Below are 25,672 nucleotides of genomic sequence, written 5' to 3'. Positions count from 1 at the left end.
AAAAACCCATTAAACCCTTCAACAGAATTATGTATGTGAACACCTTTGTAGAGCAGACAGAATGGTCTAAAAACTGATCTGCAGAGCAACCGCAGGACACATACAGCCAACATGAACAGAGATACTACGCATTAATTTTTCTGCATGGACTCTTGGAAAAGAAACAATCCTAAAAGGATACAGAGACCTATTTAATCCTCAAAAAAATGAAGATTTGTCATTAACTACTTTCAATAAAAGCCTTATGATTCATTCACTTTCAAGCAGGTATTTTACTCTTTTCCTACTTTACTTCAGAACTCAGCAATCCATAAACAGAAGCTTGTAACCCCCCAGTCTGTTTTCTTCCTAATTAAAGAATACTGTTAGGACATGTAGAGAAGTTGCTGGCTGTTCCTTTTAAGTTCAGACCTGTCACTTTCCTTGAAATATAACCGTAGCACATGGAAAAGAGCAAGTCTTCCAACAGCCCTGCAAACCTTCCACGTGACAAATGGAAGAACCCACTATTTCCCTGCATTTTGAGGGGCTTGTGGGTGTGTTTTAATAGTAACCTCACATCTAAAGGACTTGTTTGTTGCTGTGGTGTTCTTCAAACAAGGATTACTTAATGTGGAGCAGCAGCAGAGATCGCTTGAGACTATTTCTTTCAGCTTTGCCGAGTTTCCACCCTTATCAGCTGCGCAATGCAGCCCGAGGAGGCCTGCCTTTGCCTATCCAGACAAGGAATGTCATCCTCACACTTCTTTGGAAAGGAGCAACAACTCCCGCGCTCTTCCCCGGTCTGCAGCAGAGCTTCACCAAACCCTGCCGCCTCCCGGCCCCAGACCCCGCACGGCTGGAAGCCTCCGGGCCGGCAGCACCTGTGCCCAAGCAGGTTCGGGCTGACCGAACCAAAGCAAGCGCGAACACTAAATCGAGCGTCTCCTGGGGTGCGACGGCAGGGCGAGCGGCGAAGGGAGACGTTCGAGGGCGGCGGTGCCGTCGCCAGAGGATTCACAGGCGAGGGGACACTGGGGACACAAGCCCAGGGCCCAGCAGGCCCGAGCCTCACCCGGCCAGGCCGCGACCACCACAGCGGCCCCGGGAGCGGGTGCCCCGACCCCCGCGGGCTGGCCAGCGGGTGCGGAGGGACCCCGCGTGGCAGAGACACCGGGCCCCGGGGCCGGTCCGGGCCGGCAGCGTGAGGGCAGCCGGGCCTTTCCAGCCCCCTCGTCCCGCCCGTGCCCGCGGCGAGGCCGCCCCGCCCCGCCGTCGCTAGGCGCCGCCGCCAAGGGAGGAAGTGTCGTAAAGGCTGACAGGAAACTTGGCCGCGGGTTACGGCAGCGGCGGCCGCGCTTGGCGGCCTCTGGATGAGCGGAGAGTGGGAGCCGCGGCGCTGAGGAGACGCGGGGGTGAGTGGCCGCGGCGGCGGGCGGAGAGGCCGCGGCGGCGGGCGGGTGGCCGCCCGGGACCGGGGAAGGGCCCCGGAGGCGAGGCGGGGGAGAGCGGGACAGCAGGAAGAGGCGGCGGCGGGGCGGCGAGGCGGGGCCCGGGCACCGTCTCTGCCTTTGTTCGTGCCCCCCCCCTCCCGCCTCGACCGCGGCCCGTGAGGCCGCCGCCTCCCTCCCCCCCCCCCGGCCCGTTCTCGTCTGACGCTCTCCCCCTCGGTGGGTTTGTGTCGGTCTCTCCCGTAGGATATGGCCGAGGTACCGCCGGGGCCTAGCAGCGTCCTCTCCCCGCCGGGGGACACGCTCTCCCCCTTCCCCGGAGGAGGAGGAGGAGGGGGGGCTGTTTCCTCCTCTTCCTCCTCTTCCACCTCCTCTGCCGCCGCCGCCGCCTGCACCGGGGCCCAGGACGAGGAGGCCGAAGAGGAGGAGGAGGAGGAAGAGGAGGGACCCGCGGGCGGCCGGGAGCAGCAGCAGCGGGGAGGAGGAGGAGGAGGCAGCGACGGCGGCAAGGGGGGGCCGCAGCAGCAGCAGCACCGCCTCCACCACCACCACCACCATCCCCCGCACCACAACCACCAGCTCAACGGCCTCATCAGCCCCGAGCTGCGGCACCTGCGGGCCTCCCTCAAGAGCAAGATCCTCAGCTCGGAGGCAGGGGCAGCCCCCGAGGGGCTGGAGAACAAGCGAGCCAGCAAAACAATGGGCTCGGGACAGCAGCAGCAGTCGTCGCCCCCAGCCACAGCACCGTGCTCGTCCCCCCTCACCAACCACCTCCCCCCCAAGGGAAGGACTGCACCCTCTCCTCCTCCTTCTCCCCCAGCAGCAGCAGCAGGGGACAGGAGCCAGCCTGCTGCCACAGCTACAACTGCTGCTAAGACTGCAGCCCGCAATGGACTGGCAGGAGGGACTGGCTTGGAGGAGGAAGAGCAGGAGGAGGGGGATGAAGGAGGGGAGGAGGAGGAGGAGGAGTCCCTGCTGCTACTCCCCAGGTCCCTAGCAGCAGCTTGCAGTTTGAAAGGCTCGGGAACGGACTCTCAGCCCGAGGAGGACCTAACGATACGATACGTCCGATATGAGTCAGAGCTGCAGATGCCCGATATCATGAGACTGATCACCAAAGATCTGTCTGAACCCTACTCCATTTACACATATAGGTATTTTATCCACAACTGGCCACAACTTTGCTTTTTGGTAAGTGCCGAAGGGGGGCAGGGAGGGCAAGATTTGGGAGTGGTTTGGGGCTGGGGAGGAGAAGATTAAAGGGTTGACATTTGTGGAAATGCTGCTAATAACCTCTTTGTGGATAAGGCTGAGTTTTTTTGGAAGTGCCTGTATTCCTAATGAAGTCCCCTTCTGACATGTGCATGTATAAGTAAAGCGTAGGCCTGAAGTTCCTACATTCGTTAATAGATGTTTTAAGTGGTGGGGAAAGGGTCTGAGCACAGGGCTAGGATCCAGGAGTTCAAGGCTTCTAATCTTGGTTTTGACATTGACTTTTGTGACCTTTGGTAGCTCATTTTATCATTCTCTCTCAGTTCCTAGGTTTGTATTTAAAAAAGAAAGTACTTAGTCCACTAGTGTCTTGTGAGTGCTTAGTAATTCTTGCACAATGGTTTTAAAACAGACTTCAGCATGGCTAGCATGTAACTGTCAAGCGATACGTGGAGGGGCACTGTTAAAGGTTTGCAGACTTTTTGATCTGTGAGCTTGCTTTGAAAAAGATGAGTACAGCTGTATTGCTGCTTACGGGTGTGAGAGTGTATGCAGCATTCAGAAAGTCTCCTGCTGCTTAGATTGTCGTGCTGGATTTAGCTGTCACCTTGTCTTTCTAAATGTCTAGCACTTCTTATGGAAGAACTTGTTTCTCAGTTGACAAGCAAGCTGTTAGGATGCTAATCCGTCCACAGGTATATGAAACTGAGTATAAGTTGGCCTGAGGAGTATATGTGCATAGTGGGAGCTTAGCTGTGTTTGGTTTACTCATAGGAAAACTTATGTCTGCAAAACAGAACATTTATGGGAGTGTACGGCAATTCCTTGCTAGGGTAAATGATGCATTCTTCTCTCTCGATGTTTTAATCAAGGGTGGACACCTCTCTGAAAGGTACGATTTAGCCAGAGCCAAGACACCCTTCAATTCAGGAGTAGTGCTGTAAAATTTTAATAGGATACGAGTACAGGAGGTGAGGCTAATGGAATCCATCTGGCCTTAAACTTCCTGAATGTGCTTGGTTTACGGTCTGGTGTAATTTATAGTGGGATTTATATGATTTATAGGAGGATTTTCAGAACTGTGCCTCTTAAAACCCTGAAGAGGGAATACAGTAGGATTAGAGGAAGTTGAGCAAAGCATTGCTTTCTGGAACAAAAAAGAAATACAAAAATAGTTGAAAACATTGTTTGATGCAAAGTCATGTTTGCCATTGTAAGGATGCTGATCAGAGCAGAATGGTATTTTTCAAGCACTGAGCTATGTGTGTGACTGATTTGCCTCATACTGAAAAGAAATGCTTGTGAACTACAAATGTCTATTTCCAGCATCAAGTGTGTCGCTGGTAATGCCAGGGCACTCTTGGATGCTGTTAGATCACAATGCATCTGTTCAGACTTCAAGTCTTTAATTTTTTTTTGTCAGGGAGTAACTTGAGATTTTTGTTATGAAAAGAGCAATGGCAAGTTGTTTGACACAGCACTAGAACAGATGACTTCTAATACTTATTTTTAACAAGTGCATTCAAAGAATAAGAGATCACTCAAGGGGAAGAAAGTGTCTTAAGCTGATTTTGTAGTGACAGCTTCTTTTTTTGATAGCCTTGAAGAATCACTAAAACTTTACTTGAACTCTGTGTACTCAATTTGCCATTTTTTTAAAGGATGGAACAATGTAAAGTAAATAAAACTTCTGAGAAAAGTATGTGGCTATGCATGTCTAAAGCTCTTAGCAAATTGTTCCCTGCTTAATAATTTGAAGCTCTTGCAGTACGTTAAGTCAAATTTGATGTGTGTTTTTTATGACTGGTTTTGGTGTTTTTAAGGTTAGTTTTTTAGTGGTTGCCTTGAAGACCTTCTGTTCTATAAAATTTAATTTGTTCCTGCAGTTAATGTATTCCTCAACTACTTCTAGTAAGTTTCTTTAAAATATTTATCTTCAGTCAAGGACTGCGTATTCCAATTAGCAAGAACAGCGTCAGGATGGTGAACAGAGGCATAGTGCCCAATCTCAGAGAATCAGTTGTCTCTAATGCCTTCTGGCCTCACACCCTTCTGGTTTCAGGTTTTGTTTTGGTTTTGATTGGTCTTGGGGAGACGGGTTAGACTGCAGTTTGATTGTATTTGAAAAAATACCTGTAGGGGTTCAATCAATTCTTTTACTGAATTTCACAATCACCACTTTTAAAATCTTTCAGTGCATACTCATCTGTCTTCATTGCTCTGTCATGCATGTGAGGGGAAAGTACTAACACCATTTAAATTTGAAGATGGGATGTGTATTTTCTGTAAATGATCAGCAGTTGTCCCTTGCTGATATTTATTCAGTAAACCATCTTAAACACCATAATTTTGCTATCTGGCATTTTGGATACCTGACAAGGCAGAGCTGTTTCATGGGGGCTTTAACTAACATTATTTCTGTCGATGATGATCTCCTGGGTTTGAAACTTGTTGAGGTTTGGCTTGGCTTTCCCAAGGTCCACTGTTGCTCTAATGGCTAGTGCAACCAAAAGGACTGCTTACTTACCTTGTCTGTTCAACTACCTCTTCCTCCTTGTGTTTCTCTGATCTGGGAAGCTACGATAGTCCTCCTGCCACCATTATATATTTATACACGTGTGTGTGTATGTATGTATATGTTTTAGGGTCAGATTTCTGTTGGTTTAAGGCTCTGTAGTAGGATGTCATAGGCACTGGCGCTGGTGCTAGAGAAGAGGTGAGAATGCACAGCTGGAGGGAAGGCATAGAACCCACCGTAACTAATCATGAGCATGTCTTGGTGTATCAAACCACTTCCTAACTGTACGCTCAAAAAAGTAGTTCATATTCCACTTCAAAAGGACATGGAGATGCTAGGAATCTTCAAAACCTGTTCATGTAACTGTCTTCCGGACTTTAGGGTAACAAGTTGGTAATACTTGATGGTCAGTTCTGATGTGTTACACGGCAGCATTGTCTGACTGAGCTGTTGCAAGGCAATAACCTTCTCCTCCGTTACCTGCAGCTTCTGCTTAAACTCAGGTGTCGCCTGTCTTTGGAAGAGCAGGTTGGCACTGTGCTAGGTGTGGATGCCCTGTAAATGCCTGGTTTTGACCTATTGCCAAGAGCTCTGTCAGCCCAGTTTCTCTTCAAATGACATATGATAATCACTCAAAAAATGGCAGAGGAAAGAGGTATCTTTGGTTTCCCGTGAAGCATTTTTAAGCATTGCTGCAGCTTTGTCCCCATATGGGCTGTAAATGCATCTTCAAAGTTGTAGCTTCCTTTTAAAGTGTTTTTGCAGCGTCTAGTCTTAGCAGTGTTACAGTTCTATAACTTCCATTTAGAACTCATACATCAAATATTTCAGAAAATTGTTTTCAAAATACTTTAGCATGGGATAGGTGAGCTTAGGAAACCTTGATCTGTGCCGAAGTTTGGATAGACAGGATGTAATAAAAGCAGAGTTCTGGCTGAGTGTTGTAACCTCTCCTGTAATTCACAATACGGCACCACTCAGCTGCCTTTTAAGAAAAATCTGGAAAATCTGTGCTTTTATTGGGTTCTTAACTTTGCCGCTAGCTATAGCAGCATTTATAATTTAAACTTTCACAAGTTTAAAAGTAACCTATTAATTCCATGTAAGTGGTTTTAGATGTGTTTTAAATCCTAAATGACTGCAGTTAAGATCTTGTTTTATACTAATGCTTTGCCCTTTTTTTTTTTTTAAATTGGATTTTATTCAAGAATTTAAGCATACTTCATGTTGAAATTAAGACTTGTGAGACATCGCCTCAGATTTTCAGTTGCGGAAAACTTGGGGCGTAAAAGAAGAACCAGAAAAGTTAGGAAACTGGGCAGTCTTCCTAGCCTCATGGCAGACAGAGGAAGAAATTCTATGACATCCATTCCCAATTTACAAACTCTGTATTCCAGTTTCCTCTTGGGTATGATCGTGGTTTCAGATACAGGCTTGCTGTGCTACTTCTCCCTGTCAGCGGCTTTGTGAGAACTTCAGTCACGGCAGCGTCCGCGTACGTCACAACAGCTAGTGCAGTTATTCCGGCAGTGCCCTTGCACGGGAGGGAGTTACTCGTCTCCAGTTTCACAGAGTGGAAACAGAGCGACTTAGTGATTTGCCCAGTATCGTGAAGAGCTCTGGCTGAACTGCCAGACTTTGGGTTAAAACCATTAGCCTAAATGTACCCTCTAATGGCATTCAGTAACGTAATCGCTAAGTGTGAGCCAAAGGATCCATACAGAGCTGTTTCTGTGATACTTTGGAAGGATTTTGGCGTGTGTGCGGAAGGGAAGCCGTATTGCAGTAGCGCAGGTTCTGCTGCATTTGAATCGCAACCTATTTCTCTTTCAGGGCCTAGTGGGTTGTTTTAATCTTCTTTAAAGGAGAACAAGTGTCACAGGATCTGCGTATGAAATGCATTCTCAGACTGTGGCTGACAGACTTAATGCAATCTTTGGCTAATGAAATTAATGCCAGTTATTTAATTTTGTGAAAAGTAATGTTCTTGCTGATTTACAGCCATTTCTGTGCTAACTCTTCTAGCAATATATGGTTGCAAAATGAAGATATTAAGATGTAGTTTGTTTTTGGCATTTAAATGTATTTGTAAGAACAAAGTTGATGCAAATATTGGATTTGAATTCATGTATGTTAATCCTGCGATTTAAGATTGAAGTAAATCTTGTAGTACTCTGTGGGGTTTATACTATGTAATAGTAACTTGGGCTGAATTCTGTTTGAAGAAACTTGTATGTTTAGGAGTGGTCTCATATACCTGAAAATAAAATTTGGCCCATGACTGTCTGTTCATAAATGGTGTTGTGTGGGAACAACTTTTTCTCTCTCCTCCCCACTCTCCCTATTCCAGTCTGGGTTTTATTTACACCGTTTAACCTTCTCCAGGGAATTAAATTACAAAGTTTTACACCACATTTTAGGTTCGTTTCCAGCTTTAGATAAGGTTGGAGAGAAGGAGAAAGGAGAGGAAAGGCAAAAAAAAACCTTGTACTGAGGTGCTGCATTCCCTCTGAAAGTGGAGCAGCTGTAGGTTAACTGGCAGACTTACCTGCCTAAAGACAGAGGAGTAGATTTAAGTGTTTGGGGAACTGGTAACAAAGTCATATTTTATTCTGCTCTCTGGCAACAGTGGTAAAACCAGTGGGTATTTGTTTCTTTGATCATTGAAACAATATTCTTTGCTGTTCATTTAGCATTTTGAATATATGATTCATGAACATAGCTTTTCTGAGAAGTGCCCTAAACAAGAAAGAACATAGGTAGGCAATGTCTAGAATGTCACTACTCTTGAAGTGTGTAACAAAAAAAAAATCTTAAAATTCTCCACATGAGTGTTACAATCGACAGTTTGCACGTGTTCACTGTTCACTTCAGGGCAAAGTGTAACTATAACATGCTAGTTTGTGGTGTGCTTTTTTTTTTTAGTGAGGTATAAGATTACATCTAGGTACTCTGCATAATTATAGCAGTGTTATGAACAGTCTGTCTGATGATACTCTTTAACTCCCTGGTTTTCTCAAGGTCTGAGATACAAAACTTGCCTTGAGCGGACACTTTGCCTACACAGTTTTAGTATGAGTACAGCTTTTCTTTTCTGTGGAATAAACTGTGTTGTAGAACAAATGAAAGACTACTTAGAGGCTGTGTATTTCAGTCCAGTTAGATCATGCTACAGTTTTTGTTTGTTGTTTTGAAAACCTCTGTTTTAGGTTGTCTAGGGTTGTTCTTAGATACTGCTAAAAAATGTGTTTTCCTGCCAAGTAAAAATTTAGCAATAATTATATTTGCCTGATGAGCTTAAACTATATTAGAAATGGTGTTAGGATTGCGCTGCATCACAGGGCTTTGGAACTGCAGCTCATACATTTTGGGCTGCTTAGTTTCACCTTTGATACAGCTCCTGGTTGGCAGCTAACTTGATTAATAACCCATCCAGGTAGAGATGCTAGGAGATGTTACTCTTCTTGGGGTGAAAGAACTGTGGGTCTGGGCCTGCAGTATGATCTGAATGGATGGGTGTCCGCTGGATAAAGAACTGGCTGAATGGTCGAGCCCAGAGAGTGGTAGTGAATGGAGTTAAATCCCACTGGCAGCCAGTCACAAGTGATGTTCCCCAGGGCTCAGTTTTGGGTCTGGTCATGTTTAACATCTTTGTCAATGATCTGGATGAGCGGGTTGAGTGCTCCCTCAGTAAGCTGGCAGATGATACTGAGCTGGGCGGGAGTGTCGATCTGCTCGAGGGTAGGAAGGCTCTGCAGAGGGATCTGGACAGGCTGGATCGATGGGCTGAGGCCAACTGTATGAGGTTCAGCAAGGCCAAATGCCGGGTCCTACACTTGGGTCACAACAATGTCAAGCAACGCTACAGGCTTGGGGAGGAGTGGCTGGAGAGCTGCCCGGCGGAAAAGGACCTGGGGGTGCTGGTCGACAGCCGGCTGAACAGGAGCCAGCAGCATGCCCAGGTGACCAAGAAGGCCAACAGCATCCTGGCTTGGATCAGGAATAGCATCACCAGTAGGAGCAGGATCATGCCCCTGTCCTTGGCACTGGTGAGGCCGTACCTTGAGTGCTGTGAGCACGTCCGGAGAATGGCAACGAGGCTGGTGAGGGGTCTGGAGAACAAGTCTTACGAGGGGTGGCTGAGGGAGTTGGGGCTGTTCAGTCTGGAGAAGAGGAGGCTGAGGGGAGACCTTATTGCTCTCTACAACTACCTGAAAGGAGGTTGGAGTGAGGCGAGTGTTGGTCTCTTCTCCCAGGTAACTAGTGATAGGATGAGAGGCAGTGGCCTCAAGTTGCATCAGGGGAGATTCAGATCAGGTATTGGGAAAAATTTCTTTACTGAAAGAGTGGTCAGGCATTGGACCAGGCTGCCCAGGGAGGTGGTGGAGTCCCCATCCCTGGAGATGTTTAAAAAAACATGTAGATGTGGCACTTTGGGATATGGTTTAGCAGGCATGGTGGTGCTGGGTGGATGGGTGGACTCTATCTTAGAGGTCTTTTCCAACCTATGATTGTATGATATCTATGAATGAATGAATCTTGTGTTTGTGTGGAGTCTTAGCCTACAATCTGTATACAGAAAGGTTAGGGTGGTAGGAGGCTGCGTGGTATGTACCGTAGGCTTTGGAGAAGTGAGTACTGGGTTCAGAGGTGGACTGCACTAAGGCCTGGCAATGCTGGCTTTGGCAAGTCCTTTTCATGTGACGTGTCTTACTGTTGTACATTTGGATTATCCAGACATGCTTGTGCCAGCACATGCTTGTGCCAGTCATGTGCTCTAGTCCCAGTTTAGTTGCTACACTTGAGCTGAAGGCTAGTTCCCCCCTGCAGATACAGGTCTAGCGAAGACTGTGGATCCACTTGCACACCCATGTGTACAGTATAAGGGTTTCTTTTTTATCTCTGTCAGTCTTTCCTGAATGAATAGTCATTTCTTCTCCCCTTGGAGGCTATCCTACTCTGCAGCGTTATTCAGTTTTACTGCTGCAGGTTATAATGTCATTAATCTCTCCTGCTGCCTAATCCTTCAGTTAACATATGACTTAGCTTTTCTTACACTTGTTCTCTAATATATTTCATGGTAAAATTTTAGCGAACACAGTAGTTGTGCAAGTGGTTTGATTGGTGTCTGGGGAGGAGTTGGGGTTGTGTGGGTTTTTTTTTTGGTTTGGTTTTTTTCTTAATATGTCAGAATAACTACATCTCCTTGACCACGCTTTTTGTGACAGTACTGTTGGGATTAACTGTCAGTGCATAGCTCTTAACAAACGAAATCTCTGAATAGTTAAAATGTGTGAAATTAACTGTGTGCTTTTTTGTTTGTTCTTCGGGCATCGTATGACTGAAAATGACAGTTTAAAAGATTAAACACAGCAACATTTTCCTCTGATCCGTTGTGGCCTTGACGCTAAAACCAGAAAAAAAATTAAGCATGTTATCTACCACAGCCCTTGTATGTGAAAATTCCGATCACTATAAAACAGGAATGGACTTTTTTCCTCTGCGGCAGCCTGTGTGAAAGGGTGATTTATGCCTTAACCTGGTCTCTTTTTTTTTCTCCCGCCCGCCCCTGTCTATCACACGTGTTCTTGCCTGCAGACTTCATGGAATAATACTGTGGTTCTCTCCAGGACGATTCATTGGTTGTTAATTGACTGTAACTTCATTTGAATGTAATAAAGAAACAGGAGTCTTTTAATCTTATTTATACTTTTTGAGATGTTTTTAAAATTTATGTAGTTATTTTTTTATAGCTTTATGCAAACAAATTTTGTGTGGCTGTTTTGCTTAAAATGAACTGGCTTACTACTTTTGGTAGCACTGTAGATCACAAACTGAGAATGCATGTGTGTTTGTCTTTAAGGCCATGGTAGGTGAGGAGTGTGTAGGTGCCATCGTCTGCAAGCTGGATATGCACAAAAAGATGTTCCGCAGAGGTTATATAGCCATGTTAGCAGTGGATTCCAAATACAGAAGAAAAGGAATTGGTAAGAATAGCCTTTTTTGTTATTTCTTACTTAAATCCTGTAGTTGGGGTAACTGTAGCTGTCATAAAGATTTAAGCAGAACTGAACTTCTACATGTGGTGGTTTGTCTGTCATCCCTGCCTTACTTCACCGCACAAGCTCCCCAGTGGCTTTCTTAATTTTGTTAAAATAACCTGAAATGCCCTATGAGGTTTCCATCTGGGATACAATAAAGCTAAAAAGAAAGGCAGTCAGCAGCCCCTTACCTCTGCCTGTTAGCACTGTCAAATAACAGCAGGGGGAATTGCGCTGCGTTTTTCTGTGTGCCCTCCTCACGGTATTTCTCTGTTATGTTCAGTCTATCTTTTTGCAGTGAACTTAGCCCCTGGCTTTGCCCTGTCAATATGTTGTCCATTGGGGAGAATGTATGTAGCTCATTGTTGTATTAATTAGTGAAGAAAAACAGTTGTGTATTGCTACTTGAATGACTGAAATGGAGACCTGTTTTGTTGGGAAGTTGCATGATAAAAGAGATCACTCTTGGCAGGGAGTTTGCCCTCCCTCATTGATCACTTTTGCCCCATGAAGGGATTTTCATTCTAACACCATGTATCTTAGTTGGCTTTAGTAAAGATCGGTTCTTATGGAACTTAATTTTTTTTGTGTCAGTTATTGTGAACTTACATTTTGTAACATTTTTAACTGGAAACGTAGACATCAGCTTTAAAGGCTAGAAATGTGCTTCACCGCTCATTCACGCTGAGCAGCTCATGCTTTTCTGATTAGAGACAGAAAATTACTTGCAATGGAAAAATATGGTGATATGTTGCAGAATGGTGCCATTGTGTTTGTTCTGTTCAAAAAAAACCAAACCCAACCTTCCAAAAGCACTACACATTATCATGACTATTCAAGCATGTGCAGATTTTTTTTTTTTTTTTCCCCTTCAGTGCAGTTCTGAAGCCGTTGTTGGTTTCTGTAGTGGAGCAGAGGGAAGAGGATACTGAGAAAGCACTGTCTCTCCTTTTAGCTGAGTCATGAAGGAGCCTGCCGTAATTTAATTGCAGGTGCTTGGGTTCATAAGTAAATAAGAACTAATGCTGTTATTATGAAGATCTCTGCAAGATTTTTTCCCTCGCTTTAGTCAGTTCATTATTTGAAAATTACATAAATAGAGTTTATATTTAAAGCCTTGCTTACTTTAGCATTATGTGTATTGACTTTTTCCTACACTTGCCGCCTTTCTGTTTCTCAAAATATGTTGTTAATCTGAAGATTTATTTTAAATGTAGTACAGTTTTTGTTGTACGTTCAGTGAAAACCTTAATTGATTAAAGTTTTGAGAATACTTTAAAACAGTCTCTAGATTCCTTGGGGGTTTTTTTCCTTTTCCTTAGCCTTCTTATGGAAGTGAGATTTATGCAATTTCATTGAACAGCAGTTTTTTCCACTAATAACTTTGAAATCAACTTTCAATTTCATCTCAATTCTGCAGACAGGTAGGGATATTACATTTGTAGAACTGTTGTGAAATAGATGAAAAATAATGATAAAGAATTAAATTAATGCTTGACTGAGGGGAAGGGATGGGCTTCAACCATATGACTGGATGCTAGCAAATCCAAATGGGAGCGAGCTACAAGAAAAGTGGTTTCATAAGTTCTGTTAGTATTAGAAGTATTTGCGTTAGTAAGAGGAAATTCCCTTGGAAGATGAATGTCCTTCAAGTACGTGCCAGCAGATTTTGACTTTAAATGCAACAAAAAGGAATGAATCACATCTTGGAAGGCTATATATAACACTATGTTAAACATAGATGCCTGTTTCTAATATCCGTGTGTTAGAAGAATCCTGCGCTCAAGCTGAGTCTCTGGATAACTTTACAGATTATTTTAATGTTCAAACTTGAGACTGCAACTTGACTGCAACTTCTTGTTTCTTTCTTTCTTTCCTCCGTGCTTTCCCCAGGTGTCATGTCATGTAGGTAGCACACGTTAGTCGTATATAAACTAGCATTTTTTGCATTGCAACTCTGACACTTACTGAAATCTATATTTCAGGTACAAACTTGGTTAAGAAAGCTATTTATGCTATGGTTGAAGGAGATTGTGATGAGGTAAGATTTTATAATCAAAAACTTCCATAATATAAATGGCTTGCATTCTTCTGTATGTGGATTAATTTCACAGGTTCTTCTTCTACAGGACTTTTTTTAGGTGGGGAGTGGGTTGTTAAGAAGCTATTCCTTTCATAATAAAAGGAAAAATAGCCTCAGAAAAACGTATGGCACAAATAGGAGAGGGATTTTCTAATTTTGTCATAAGGGCTGAAATTTAGTATTTCGGGTTTTGTTTTACTTTGCGAAGCTGCTTCTGCCTTTGGTCGCAGGCACTTTTTCCTCCAAAGGCTCTAGTTGAAGGTGCTACTGACCAGTGTAACTTGCATGTTGTGTGTAATACTTCCATACTTTCAGAATACATGGAGATACTGGAACAGTATGTGCTGTAGCACTGCAGAAGTCTGTTTTATCACAACACGTCATCAGGCTATTCTGATGGTGCATAGCTATATTACATAGCACTAACAGAACTCTCGTGATTTAGTATGTCAGTGAAAACTTGGACGGAAAGTGACTCAATCACTGCCACACTTTCTCTGGCCTGCATGTTATCAGTCTTTTTCTTTCCTTCTGCCAGAATACAGTCCCTATTTTTTTTTTTTTTTGCTATATATAAAGCAGCTAACTATGTGCCATGTTTAACTTGTGAGGAGCTCTCCCTACATCCATTCTCCTTAATGCGGTTATCTGTCCCTTTAACTTTCTTCTGCTTGGTACAATGCAATTGGCTTGTTCCTGCTATGTGAGCACTGTGTCGTTTCACTGTGTCATAGTTAATGATCCTCTGCTCGCTCTGTTACCTTGTTTCAACTGCTCCCTCAATTGTCCTGGTGCGGTGTGGTGGAGTTTCTTATGCAAAACTACAATTGATGTCGCAGGACTTCTGGCACATACTGTTGATTTTTCCATTTGCTGTGTTACACCTCTTGCAGCATCCTTGCATGTGTTCTGGCTTCATTGTTTAGGATATTTATTCCTCATTTTGGATCCCTTCATGCCTCTGCTTACTGGTGTTTCTCCCCACCCCCCCTATAATTTACGTTGCAGTCAGGCAGTGTAGTGCAGTCTGATAGTTCTGTCATTCTTCAAGTTCTGTGTTTTGGCTTGTTGCTTGTCTGACCGTATGTTCTATGCTTTGCTCTAATCTGTTTTACTGCTTGCTACATTGAACTAATTAAGACAATTTTGTTTGTTTGTTTGTTTTCCATTGCTTTCCGCTACGGTCTTGAATTCATTTGCCATTGCTAAAGTATTCAAGATTAAAGAAAAATTAAAAAATAATTGAGGAATGGTATCACACGGTTCACATCACAGTTGGAGAATTGAGATGCAGAAAAGCAAAGTGAATTGACTACTGTTAGAGAGTCAGTAGTAGGACTGTCTATTCAAGCTACCAGAGTTACAGTAATTACCATGTGATTTATGAGTGTATGTACTACATCTCGTGTATCTCCATTTCTGAATTGGACTATGTAACAGCTATACACAGAATGAACTCTCCCGTGTCTGTCTTTTTTTCTGCCTCCGTAATATTAGTCCAAGAGTCCTTCTTGCTGGTTTTATCTTTGTAAAAATGAAATAAATGTGATAAGGATTGCAGACTAGTCTGCAGTGAGACCTCATTAAGTCTTAGTCACAGATTTTCATCTATGGTGCTGTATAAATGCTCTGTGTTAAGTGCAGAGGGCATTTTTCAGAGGCTGTTGCTGTCCCTCTTCAGTCGAATGCGCTACAATTCAAGCTCCTCGAAGTGTGTGCTGGACGGGTGCAGGCATGTTTCAGCTCCAGTTGGGAAACTGTGTAACTGTGTTTGTGGGCTGATGATTCTGAACTAATTATGCCCTGCTTTGTGGGGGCTTTTGCATCAGCTGAGTCTTGTGCTGGCACAGAACTTTGAAATGGGAGCATATTAAGCCTGGGCAACATGGAGCGCAAACACAGTGTACTTCTGACTTTCTACACTGATCAGCAGAGACACACCCACACTGATTTGACATATTTATGTTTTTCCTTTTCACGTGCACATTATCTACAGCCAAATAGCCAATGTTTTCATGTTTTTGTCTTTTCCTTGCCACCAAGTGTAAGTTTCTTCCAGATACACATGGTACAAAAGAATGATGTTAATTACTTGTACTGCATGGTGGATTGCTGAGTTTTCAGTCATGACCAGAATCTGAAAAATCCAACTAGCCACCCGTTAAAAGCTCTGTCCGACAGAGCCAGGACACTTACCCTCACCAGTTTTTACAGCACTTAGTGGGAGAACAGTTGCTGGCTGGCTAATTGGTGCCTAGGGCTGATCAGATATGAAGTAGTGCATCACAGTAATTTGTCTTCGTGAGGTGTGTAAATAGTTTGATCATCTCTGCTGCTCTTAAGATGCTTTGCTACATCCCTTAATAAAATCAGAAGCATGATGAAAATAAAAAGATGCTGCTACTTGATACAAGGTGAACTGCAATTCAAAAAAATACGATTTTCTGAAACTCGCTTGGAATAGGGTTAAAAACATGAATATGCAGCTGTTGGTGTCATGAAGAATTTTTAAAGGCTGCTTGGAAACTCTTCAGTCTTATTAAGGAATAGATGCAGTAAATATACTTAATTTTAATGACTTGTGGCATATAATCTGATAAATGTTTCGTTCAGTGTATTACTTCTTGAAGTACTGTAGATTGACCTTTTGAGGTATGTACATGGAGTCCTGACAAATAAAGGATTTATACAACACCATAGATCAAAGTCTTGAAAAATCACTACTGATGTGCTGGCATTTCAGAGTGTGCTGCAATATTTTAGTGATTAAGAAAATTTTTTTTTCTTGTAAACTAATTTAGTGGGAATAAACTAAGTCAAACCTATGCAACAAGTGACTTACAGAACGGCTGCCTAAAAGACAGTTGATGCTATTTGCCATGCTTCAAAGCTGAGAGGCAATGTCCTTGCAGCCAGGGGTTGTTTTCCAGCTTGAGGAAGCTGTGGGGTGAGTAAGCGACGAAGTGAATTGGCTGGGGTGGAATCTGTGGAGGGGAGGAGATGGCCTTGAAGCTGGCCATGGCCTGCATTAGAATAGAAGCGAGGGAAGTGATCTGATGTTGGGGGTGGGTTGTTGAACTAGAAATAACCTTCAAGCCTGAAGAAAGTACTCAGCAGTATGCTTTCAGCTGGAGTGTCTGGATATAACACTACAAAACTTGAGGGATTTTTGGTTTTGTTAGTTTTTACCTTGGTGACTTTTTCGGGCATTTGCTGTTAATGAATTCTAATATTTGTGGTGGCGAACTGAAGGTTTTCAAGGTTATAATGGGCTGAGTTTCCAATAAGTCACAAAGATTTAGAATAACTTTATGGGCTAGTTACATAGAAAGTGAGAACTATGGAAATAAATCAGGTGAAGGTGAATAGTTTTTCTCCCATCTCCAAAGTTTATTCCTCCAGTATAAAAAGGAAAGTATGTGTTAACTTCACCAAGTTGGGCATCTGGCTGCTTTTTGTACATTTGCTTAGTTTTTACTGACAAGCAATTTTAAAAAATTGTACTGCTGAAGACCTTCATGTGGAGGTGCTACATCCCTTAATCACAGAAAACAGGAGTTGTTCATTCATATTTGGGTTTTCCATCTGTAACAAATGACTGTAAGTAATCTGCATATGAATCATTCACTTCGTATTACTGAAATAATGTCCCGTGTAAATGGTAACTAAGCAAAATAAGACTCTAGTAAGTGGGACTTAAGAGCTTTTTTTAAAGCAAAATGTAGAATATGAAAAGGTGTTGCAACTTTTCATACCAATTTCCATTGAAACTTTAGGGTGATTTAAAGTGGGTTTTTTGACCACACCAGTAAGTGTGTCATTTTAGTTCAGTACCACACCTGTAAAAATGTGTATTTTTATGTAATCCTATTTGAAATTATTAAACTATTGACATCTTAGATTTTTCTTAATCTGCAAATCACGTAAGGTGTTAAGTGCTGTATTTTAGGTGCTACCTTTCTTTAAAAGTTAAGGCAGTTAAACGGATTAAGGACACTGGACAAGCACCCATAACCTGAGTCTGGTGATATGCCAGCCTTACAAGTAAGAATAGCAACCTCTTCTGTGAGTGCTGAGAGTGTTTTCTTCATTTGCTTCTTTGATTTGGCTGTATTCATTCTGTGACTTGATTTCTAAGCTTGAGTTCATTCAGAAATTGAACTGAAGAAGCAAGAAAGCCTGATGTCTCCATTTTTCTTCAGTTTAGGAATAAATTCTAGGTATGAAAATGTAATAACAAGAAATATGGCACTCCATTCTTACTATAGAAGATTTCTAAACCCCATTACAATTAGACACGTGAGATAAAATGTTAGATTTATGAAATTTAAGACAGAAAGTAGCAGCATTCAGAAAGCTGCAACTTGTGCAGAAAATGCTGTTAAATACAGTCAGACCTTTGTTGGTCTCCAGGGGAGAATGTGATTGTGTTATTAGAGGGTTTAACAGGCATGTGTGTACAACAAAATAGACCCTACGAGACCAGAAATAAGTTTAATGATTGAAGGTTTGGAGGTTGATTGAAAATCTCACACAGGAAGAGAGGAATTCTTCACAAAATGAAGCTAATGAAATTTGGGTAAAATATGACTATTTCCTTTTAAGGTAATAGAAATGTGTCTTTAGCCTGTTGAGCTCAATGCAATGTGTTGAGATCAGGGAATTATTTTTCATTGCGCTGAGTCTTCCTTAGAAATACCAGAGCAAATCTCTTGCGTTTACTTTCAAGATGAGCATTCACGCAGGTAGTGGGATTCCAACAAACCTGAATTTCAACATTTAACCACTCCCTGAAATTCAATGATCTGTAGTGTTGGAGGTCTTCTAGCATTGCAAGGTGTGCGAGCTTGCAGGTGAATACAGATGTGGTGTATCACTCTGCCAGGTTACTAAACTTTTATGAGAGTGAATGCCATTTGTAGCTAGAGTTGAAAGAAGTCTCCTGCACTATGGATTTACGTGGGTCGGATTTCCTCTTTGGTGTAATGCTTTGTTTTAATTTGCATGAAGAATTTGTACAATGCGCGTGAGTGTGTAGAAAATAGCACTCTTCAGGAAAACTGTGGTGCTTCCATAATTTGTTATAAATAGATATCCATAGATAAAATAGAAATAAATAGATATCCATTTTAATGGATTAAGTATGTTAAGAATTATTGATCGGAAGACTTGATAATAATATTCCATTAAGTGCCAGCAAGAGAAATTAAATCTCTAATTCTTGCCATAAGTTAAGAATTGAGTTAGCTCGTCTCAAGAGTGCAGGTGCAACAGATTGTCCCGCTGTAATTTAAGAACTCTGACTATTAGTATTTTAATATGTGAATCCGTTCCTTTTTGGAAAATGAACTACTTCTGGTTCCCCTGGTGTATGTTGTTCCTTGGGCTGGTAGCTCCAGATTTACTATTGTTTCAAACATTCTTATGTTGAGAAGCGCAGGGCGAATTATCCATTGGAATGTGGTCAGAGTGGCTTGAAACTTGAGTAATGGTCAAATGTATACATTAAATGGATCTTCAAACCTTACCGAGGGTGAACAGTGTAACTGCTGGCTGCCTCCCTATTTTACGTTGGCTTAGCCACTCCTCAGACTGCAGAAAACAAACCTGAGGGAGAGGAAAAGGAAAGGCTTTCTGCCGGGGTGCTGTTTGAAGTAGCTCAGCAAGAAGCTGAGTGAGCTGGCGGAAGAGGTGAGGGGCAATGGAAATGCAAGCCTGAAGGCAGGGGGGCCACAAAGCCAGTAGAATAGAGTGACTTCGCCTGTATTTGTAGAGCAATTTAATATTTTGTTCCAGGTTTTATTTTTTTGTGGGAGGGGGAGGTTAGCCAGTTTTTCTTGCATTTTATTGGAGGAGAAGGAAGTCCTGGGTTTTGAGGTGGGGTGTAGATGACTTTTTTTTTTTGGACTGTGGGAGTTTTATGTATCTAGTTCTGACTATGCAGAGTGGGCATCAAATGCTGGTTTAGAAATAGCCATTAGTGGACTAAACACTAGCAGTGGTCACTGGTTTGCTGCAGAGATTGCTCAGGCTGTGTTTTCCTTCTGTCGTCTTTCTGCAGGGTCCATCAGCTCTTGATTAATACGTGAATGTACATTGTCATGGGACTGTGTGTAGTCTAGTCAGCTTATTAGTTCAGCCCGAGTTCTGGCGCAACCATGATCTGTCCTTGATAGCAGAATCCTTAAATAATCGAGTTGGACAACAGTAAAGAGGCAAAACAAGTTTTTATCATTTGGAGTGGGTGCATGGCTTGCCAGGTATGCTGGAGCTCTGCTCAGTGCTTTTTGGGGAAAAGCAGGGAAATTCAGGGGGACATACTTCAGTGGTTTTGCATTTAACTTCTTGTTAACGCCAGTGTAGTTTTTTTCCTGTACTTGAAACTTCTAGGATAATTTGGAGCCTTTGCTTAATTTGGATTACTCTCACACTGGGGTTTGGGCTGAGGTATTTATGACAGGTCTGCCTGCAGCTGCGATGTTACCAACACGGGGGGGGAAAGATGGAGAAAGCTGCTCTTTCTTCCTGGTGTGCACTCTGGTTTTAGTTTGGGATACTTGCGTTGAGCACAAAAATTAATTGTCATCATTGGGTCCAACAGCTAGTTGTGGAATGGCAAAGCTTGTGTCTAGGTCTAAATCAATCCAATTAGAGGTCAGCGATGCTAAAATGACTAAACAAAACCTCATGTGCCAAGTTCTTGTGACATGCAAAAGTTCAGTTTCTCATTCAAAATTCAAAGTATGTTTTGGACTCTAACCTGTTTGGGAGGTTGGTCTGGGGGGAGATGTTGGGAGGTGGGGGTTGTTTGGGGTTTGTTTGGTTGGGTTTTTTTACCCTAGCTCTTAGGTACTGAGTTGAAATAGTATTTTCAGCAAAGAACTAAAATCTTGATTTGAATGAAAATTGTTTACAATTACAGTTGTTGATTAACTGCTATTCATTTTGAAATCTGGGAATGGAGAGGGGTTGTTTGAAGAAGTCAGGACAAGAAAAAATTAATTCCACTCATTGCTAAAGTGTACCTTTAAATACTTTGAAATTGGCTCAGTAGTCATGTAATGGCAACTGCTTTCTAATATGATATGCTTTTCTCTTTTTTTTTCCTTAAAGGTTGTGTTGGAAACAGAAATCACAAATAAGTCTGCTTTGAAACTTTATGAAAACCTTGGTTTTGTGCGAGACAAGAGGCTGTTCAGATACTATTTAAATGGAGTTGATGCACTGCGTCTTAAACTATGGCTGCGTTAAAAGAAACCATCACATCAAGCAACTGACGTCCCAACAGCGCAGAGTTGTCCTTTGCATGCAATGCAATTTGTACAAAATTGCTTTGCAGGTGGACTTGGTAATTTCCATGCAGCTCTTAATCTGTCAGTGTCTCATTGAGTGTCGCACATATTTGTTGCACTTTGGCATGGCGCATTTGTTCAGAATTAAGACCGATTATTTCAAACTTCGAGTTCTTTTGGTACCAGCAAGATGTGCCAGTTGATAGCCAAGATATGTTCATTCATTTGCAAGTCTACTGACTGTATTACATACACAGTGAACATTTTATCAAAGAACCTGTATGTGGAACGTGACTTTTGGTTCCAGAAAAAAGCCAATGTAGATTGTAAAATTCTATAAGTATACTAACATTTCATACAAAAATTGCCATAGTTTTCTGGAAAAAGGCTTCAATTTTAGGTTTTATTTTTCAATATTGAATTTTCCATTCTTAAATATTGGTACCTCAGTGATTAGTGAATGAAAAAAATGTATTGTAGGGTGGGGTGTGTGTTACAATGAGTAACAGTAACAATTAAATTGCGTCTGCCAGTGCCTGTATAGATAAGTATATTTGTCTTCACCTCTAAGTTTGGAGTGCATGCTTTTATTCTTTTACTTTCTTCAATTGTCTTTGCCAGAAAATTTCTGCTTTTATTTAAATTCTGGATTTGATAATAAATTATTTCAGATTTTTATAATTTGGATACTTCTCCCAAACGAGGGTTTGGAAGGCCCTTCTTTTCTTATAGCAAGAAGTGTAAGCTATTTTGAAAACCTTCAGTAGCTGCTAAAAGAGAACCTGACGTCACCAGTAAATCTCTGCTGGTTTTGGATGCACTTTTTTCGTTAAAAGAGTGAGGGACTTTTAAAAGAAGATATAGAAAATTAATGTAAATTGGTATGATTTTATTTAATCAAAATTATTGCTAGAAGCTCTGAAAAACAGCTATTTTAAGATAGGTGGAACAATTTTTTTTCAGATTCAGATTGCTTTGCTTCAGTGTTCTAAAACGCTTCAATCTTTGGTTCTTGATCTTGGAAATAAATTTCAAGGTGCATTGTATGCATTTTTAGCTGCTCTCATTTCCTCTAAACTTACATGAGCTAAATTATTGGGGGATTTTTTTTCCCTCTAAAATCAAAGCAGCGGGGAAGGACTTCTCTCTCTCTTGCATTCGCTCTTACTCTGTTTTTCTCTATTTTTTTTTCCTTTCTTTAATTGGGCTAACATAGGTTTTACCAACACGCATCAATTTTTTTCAGTGATTACAGTGTCTAGGCTTTCTTGTTCAGTGTGATTATACAGCCCAGGTCTATGAATCAGTTGGGTTTTTTTCACTTTGGGAAAAAAAGTATTAGTTGACTTGTGGAAGCACCTGTGTAATCTGTGAAAAGGACGAATTCTCAGTGAATCCGCTCTTCTGTAGTTGAGCGTACTCTTCAGATTTGCCTTACTACACTTTTTTTCTTTTTTTAGGGTTTGGTTTGAGTCATGGGTTTTTTTTGCTAATTACTGTACACTTAAAAACAAAACCAACAAAACCCCTACCTCCAGTAACATTTGGAAAAGAGCCCTGTGCAGGAAAACTGGATTTAAAGGAAAGCCTTATTTTGCACAGACCGAGCGCACATGGTGACGGACATTTCTTACCACGTAGAAATTATGAGTTGTATTTGAAAATAAAGACTTCCAAAGGAAATTGGCCCTTCGGAGTTTTCTGCTTGTAGATGCCATTTGTGCTTTTTAGGGGGTTTGTTCCCCTCAGTAAAGAAAACTCGTATTTAAAATGGTGCCCGAGCCTGTTACAGAACATGCTGGAGTTCAGCGCGAAGCCTGTGCGTGTTGCCACTGCTGCCTTGGGACACGCTAAAACCTTTTGTTCCCATTCTGCCGATCCTTCAGGTTTGCCAGTTGTTCTGTGTGGCTTTTCAGGAGGTTTCATTCGTAGTTAAGACTTAAATATTGGTAATGTTAAACCAGTCGGAACGGAGTTCTCTCAGCCGTGTTCCAGTGGTCCAGGACACAGTGACTGCTCTGGCTTGCTTGAGCTAAGGAGAGGATCAGGGAGGGTTCGTACCTCGCTAACCGCTGTTGGACTTGAATCACAAACTAGGCTATCTCGTGTGTCTGCTGATGTTTAAAAACTGAAAAGCCAGACAGGCAAGTTTTCTGTTGGTTAATTTTTAAGCCGTGGGTGTCTTCAGATTCAAAAGCCGACTTAGAAATTAGCCGAAATCACTTTTCACGAAGGCACTGCCAAAACCATGTCTTCTGAGCTTCAACTACAATTCTGTTTGTTGATCGTAAGAAGTCACCGTCGCCATGCACGTTCTGAAAATGCTGCGCAAAATAGGTGCGCGTTTCTTTTAAAAGAGCACCTTGCCTGAAAGGTTCTGGTACTGCTGCTGTGTAACACACAGTTCACTGCGGAAGATACTGAAGCTGTATGACTTGGTTCGTGTGAAAAGAAACGAGATCTGTTCTCTGTGTTGCTTGGGATTCGGGTATCGAGTGGGAAGTTCCGAATCTGAAAAGAGATGAAAAAAGAAGTTTTCAAAAGAAATCTAGCAGTGAGAAGTCGGTCGCGTCTCCTGTCTGTTGCTAAAACACAGTCCTCTCCCCCTCACCTTTTGCATTGACAAATCTAACGAAGGAGTTGATGATCACGTTCATGTTTAAATTTGCCCAGATGTTGGTACTGGCTGACATGTCAGCATGGATGTTTGCATTCTGTGGTTTTTCTTAAGAAACGATCAGGTTCGTCACCTTCAAGAAAAGTAGGCGTAATCTAATTGGCGTTGCGTAGTACGTCACAAACCATTTTTCAGGGCACTGCAAGACATTGCTAAAACTGAGTGCTATGTTAATAGATTTTCAGGTCTTGTATAAGCATTACAACCTGTATTGGAGTTCAGGTATCAGGTGGGCATCTATGAAATTATCAAGTGTATCTCAAAATACTGGACTGCTGTTTTGAGTGGATTATATTCTTCTGTCCCTTTACCCTTTTTGATGAGAACAAAAACAGTGGGGTTATGAAATGTACAAGCTGTCTAAATACAATGCAGTCAAATAAATGGTTAAGTTGTTTATCTATTTCCTTTTGAATGGAAATGTTCTAATGATTGTTTTGCTTTGTCTACAAAATATGAATACATGCTTATTCTTGAGAGAAATGTGGAGAAATTTTTACAAGAGAATTGTGTATCACTACTTGATTTTTCATTTCCATGCCTCTGTTAGAAGCATTTTGAATAACATTTATATATATATGAACTTGGGTTTCACAGCTGAATGGAAATGGATCCATTTTTCACGTGTGTTGGGTTATGACTGACGTAGTCATCCTGGACTTCCCTGGGAGATAAGGGTGGGGTGGTTGTTTTTTTGCTTAATTTTGGTTGTAATAAGCAAGAGTTGAGAACTGCTTGCCGTTCTTGCAAAGCTGAGAACTATCTGTCTTAAAAGCATATGGGGGAGCTGGTGGATTTTGAAAATCCTTTGTGCTTTATTCCCTCTACAATTACATTTAGGCTCCTAAAGCTTTCTAAGAATTTGCCAGCAAGCGTTGTGCCTGTTCGGCTGTGTGTTTGTGAAGAGCTGTGCAGATGACTGAGGGTTGTAACCAACTTCTGCTGGAAACTGCTGGGAGCCTGACAGCAACTCTGGGTCTTTTGTTCTTCCACCTGCTTTTCTGATTCCTGACAGCTAGGCTATCTGATTGCTGGAGTTCGTTATGAATTAAAGCCTCAGAATTTTTACCACTTCTTCCGAATTTGTCCCAGTAGTAGGAACTGTTGTACATAAATGGAAATTTCTTTCCAACTCCAGAACTGGATGCTGCATGTCACATGTAACTTTTCACCTGGTCATAAACCAGTGACTAACAGCCCTGCTGCTTTCTGCATTTTTGTTACTCCTCCAGTTCCTCCAAGTATTGAATTCTGTGCAAGATAAGGGTTAAATTGTTTTTCTTTGTCCTGCACTGCAGTGTATTTATAGCCCAAATGTATCTAGTTAGTATGCAGGGGCTAAAATAGCTTTGGGGAGGCCTAGCATTTCTTCTAATGTGAAATTATAAGAAGTATTTTTCTCGCGGATAGTCCAGAATATTAAAGAGTCATTAGATAATATTTTTAGGAATGAGTGGTTTATGTGTTGCCCACCAATGCACACTTTAAAAATCTGTGATTTCTTTAAACATGCAGTGCAGAGAGATCCCGAGCTACGACTCTTACGGGGAAAAGACGAATGTCTCTAGGTCTGCAGAAAAGTTTTTGGTAAAGAAGCTGAGGCCCTTCTGCTTTCATTGCTGTCCGACTCCCTGTGGGGAAGGCAGGGCTGTGACTACACATGATCGTTGCTCTTCATGGTGAGGCTCGAGGGTGAGGTAGAGAAGAGTGAAACTCAAAGAGAGTTCAGAACCGATGAGGGATTGATCTTCTTCACTTGGTGTGGCGCACAGGAGGACGGTTCCCCTTCGGTGCAGTCTGTGTGAGCCCTCTGCGAAGGAAACCGTGGATGCCCGCCGTTTCTGTGGCTCTGAGGAGAGACTGAACAAACACTTGTGAAGAGGGATGTGTTGAGAGGGGCCGAGTATGCAAACCGTGCGAGGCTCGGGAAGCTTCCAGAGCTGAAAAGCCTCAATAGCTGGGAGACCGCTGAGCAAAACATCACCCGCTATGTGTGCTGGCCCCATCCTTCCCTTTCCCAGGATGTCTCCCTGTGGCAGCTCTTCCAGTATTCCCATTTTATGGCCCGTACTGGAGATGAGAGGCTGGACTGGCTGGACTCCTGGTCTGAGCCAGGGGACCAGTGTAGGACAGAGCGATGCTCCCGCAGGCAGGGAACTGGCCAGCTCGCAGAAACTGCTTTCCATCTTTGCAGGCATTAGAGGCTGAAAAGGTTCTGGGTTTGTAGACTTTGGATCTGGGGCTCTGTAGGCCAAGTGGTGCTTTTGTTCAGTGATAATTCCTTTGTTCAAATGCAGTACCAGGAAAGCTGCCCTGGGGATAAATAGAGTTTTCTGTGCACTTCCCTACCGGGCCAGGGGTCTTTTCTCCTGCGCAGAGAGATGAGCCTAGTATCCTGTTACAGATAAGGAGTGCTTTC

The 25,672-nt window shown here is 42.4% G+C and overlaps 1 protein-coding gene across 3 annotated transcripts; it reads left to right on the top strand.

The window, feature by feature from the left end:
• Window positions 1–1,303: 1,303 nt before the first annotated feature.
• NAA30 (N-alpha-acetyltransferase 30, NatC catalytic subunit) lies at window positions 1,304–24,604 on the top strand. 3 transcript variants are annotated; one of them, XM_075427031.1, is made up of 5 exons: window positions 1,304–1,394; window positions 1,677–2,621; window positions 11,024–11,147; window positions 13,187–13,242; window positions 20,398–24,603. In XM_075427031.1, exons 2-5 carry the CDS (start codon window positions 1,680–1,682, stop codon window positions 20,533–20,535), a joined length of 1,260 nt encoding a protein of 419 aa, XP_075283146.1. In that variant the 5' UTR covers window positions 1,304–1,394; window positions 1,677–1,679; the 3' UTR covers window positions 20,536–24,603. The 3 variants fall into 3 exon arrangements, with proteins under 3 accessions (XP_075283146.1, XP_075283147.1, XP_075283148.1); XM_075427032.1 differs by lacking the exon at window positions 20,398–24,603 and adding an exon at window positions 19,346–19,729; XM_075427033.1 differs by lacking the exons at window positions 11,024–11,147; window positions 13,187–13,242 and having other exon boundaries at window positions 20,398–24,604.
• The last annotated feature ends 1,068 nt before the right edge of the window (window positions 24,605–25,672 follow it).

This window comes from Opisthocomus hoazin, chromosome 7 (assembly GCF_030867145.1).
Source record: "Opisthocomus hoazin isolate bOpiHoa1 chromosome 7, bOpiHoa1.hap1, whole genome shotgun sequence".
NCBI classification, from domain to species: domain Eukaryota; kingdom Metazoa; phylum Chordata; class Aves; order Opisthocomiformes; family Opisthocomidae; genus Opisthocomus; species Opisthocomus hoazin.
This window is presented reverse-complemented; position numbering and strand designations above follow the sequence as displayed.

Coding starts and splice junctions, on each gene's coding strand:
- NAA30 (XM_075427031.1), top strand. CDS start 1,680: ATGGCCGAGGTACCGCCGGGGCCTAGCAGCGTCCTCTCCCCGCCGGGG. Junction 11,148..13,186: donor ATACAGAAGAAAAGGAATTG/GTAAGAATAGCC, acceptor TCTATATTTCAG/GTACAAACTTGGTTAAGAAA. Junction 13,243..20,397: donor TTGAAGGAGATTGTGATGAG/GTAAGATTTTAT, acceptor TTTTCCTTAAAG/GTTGTGTTGGAAACAGAAAT.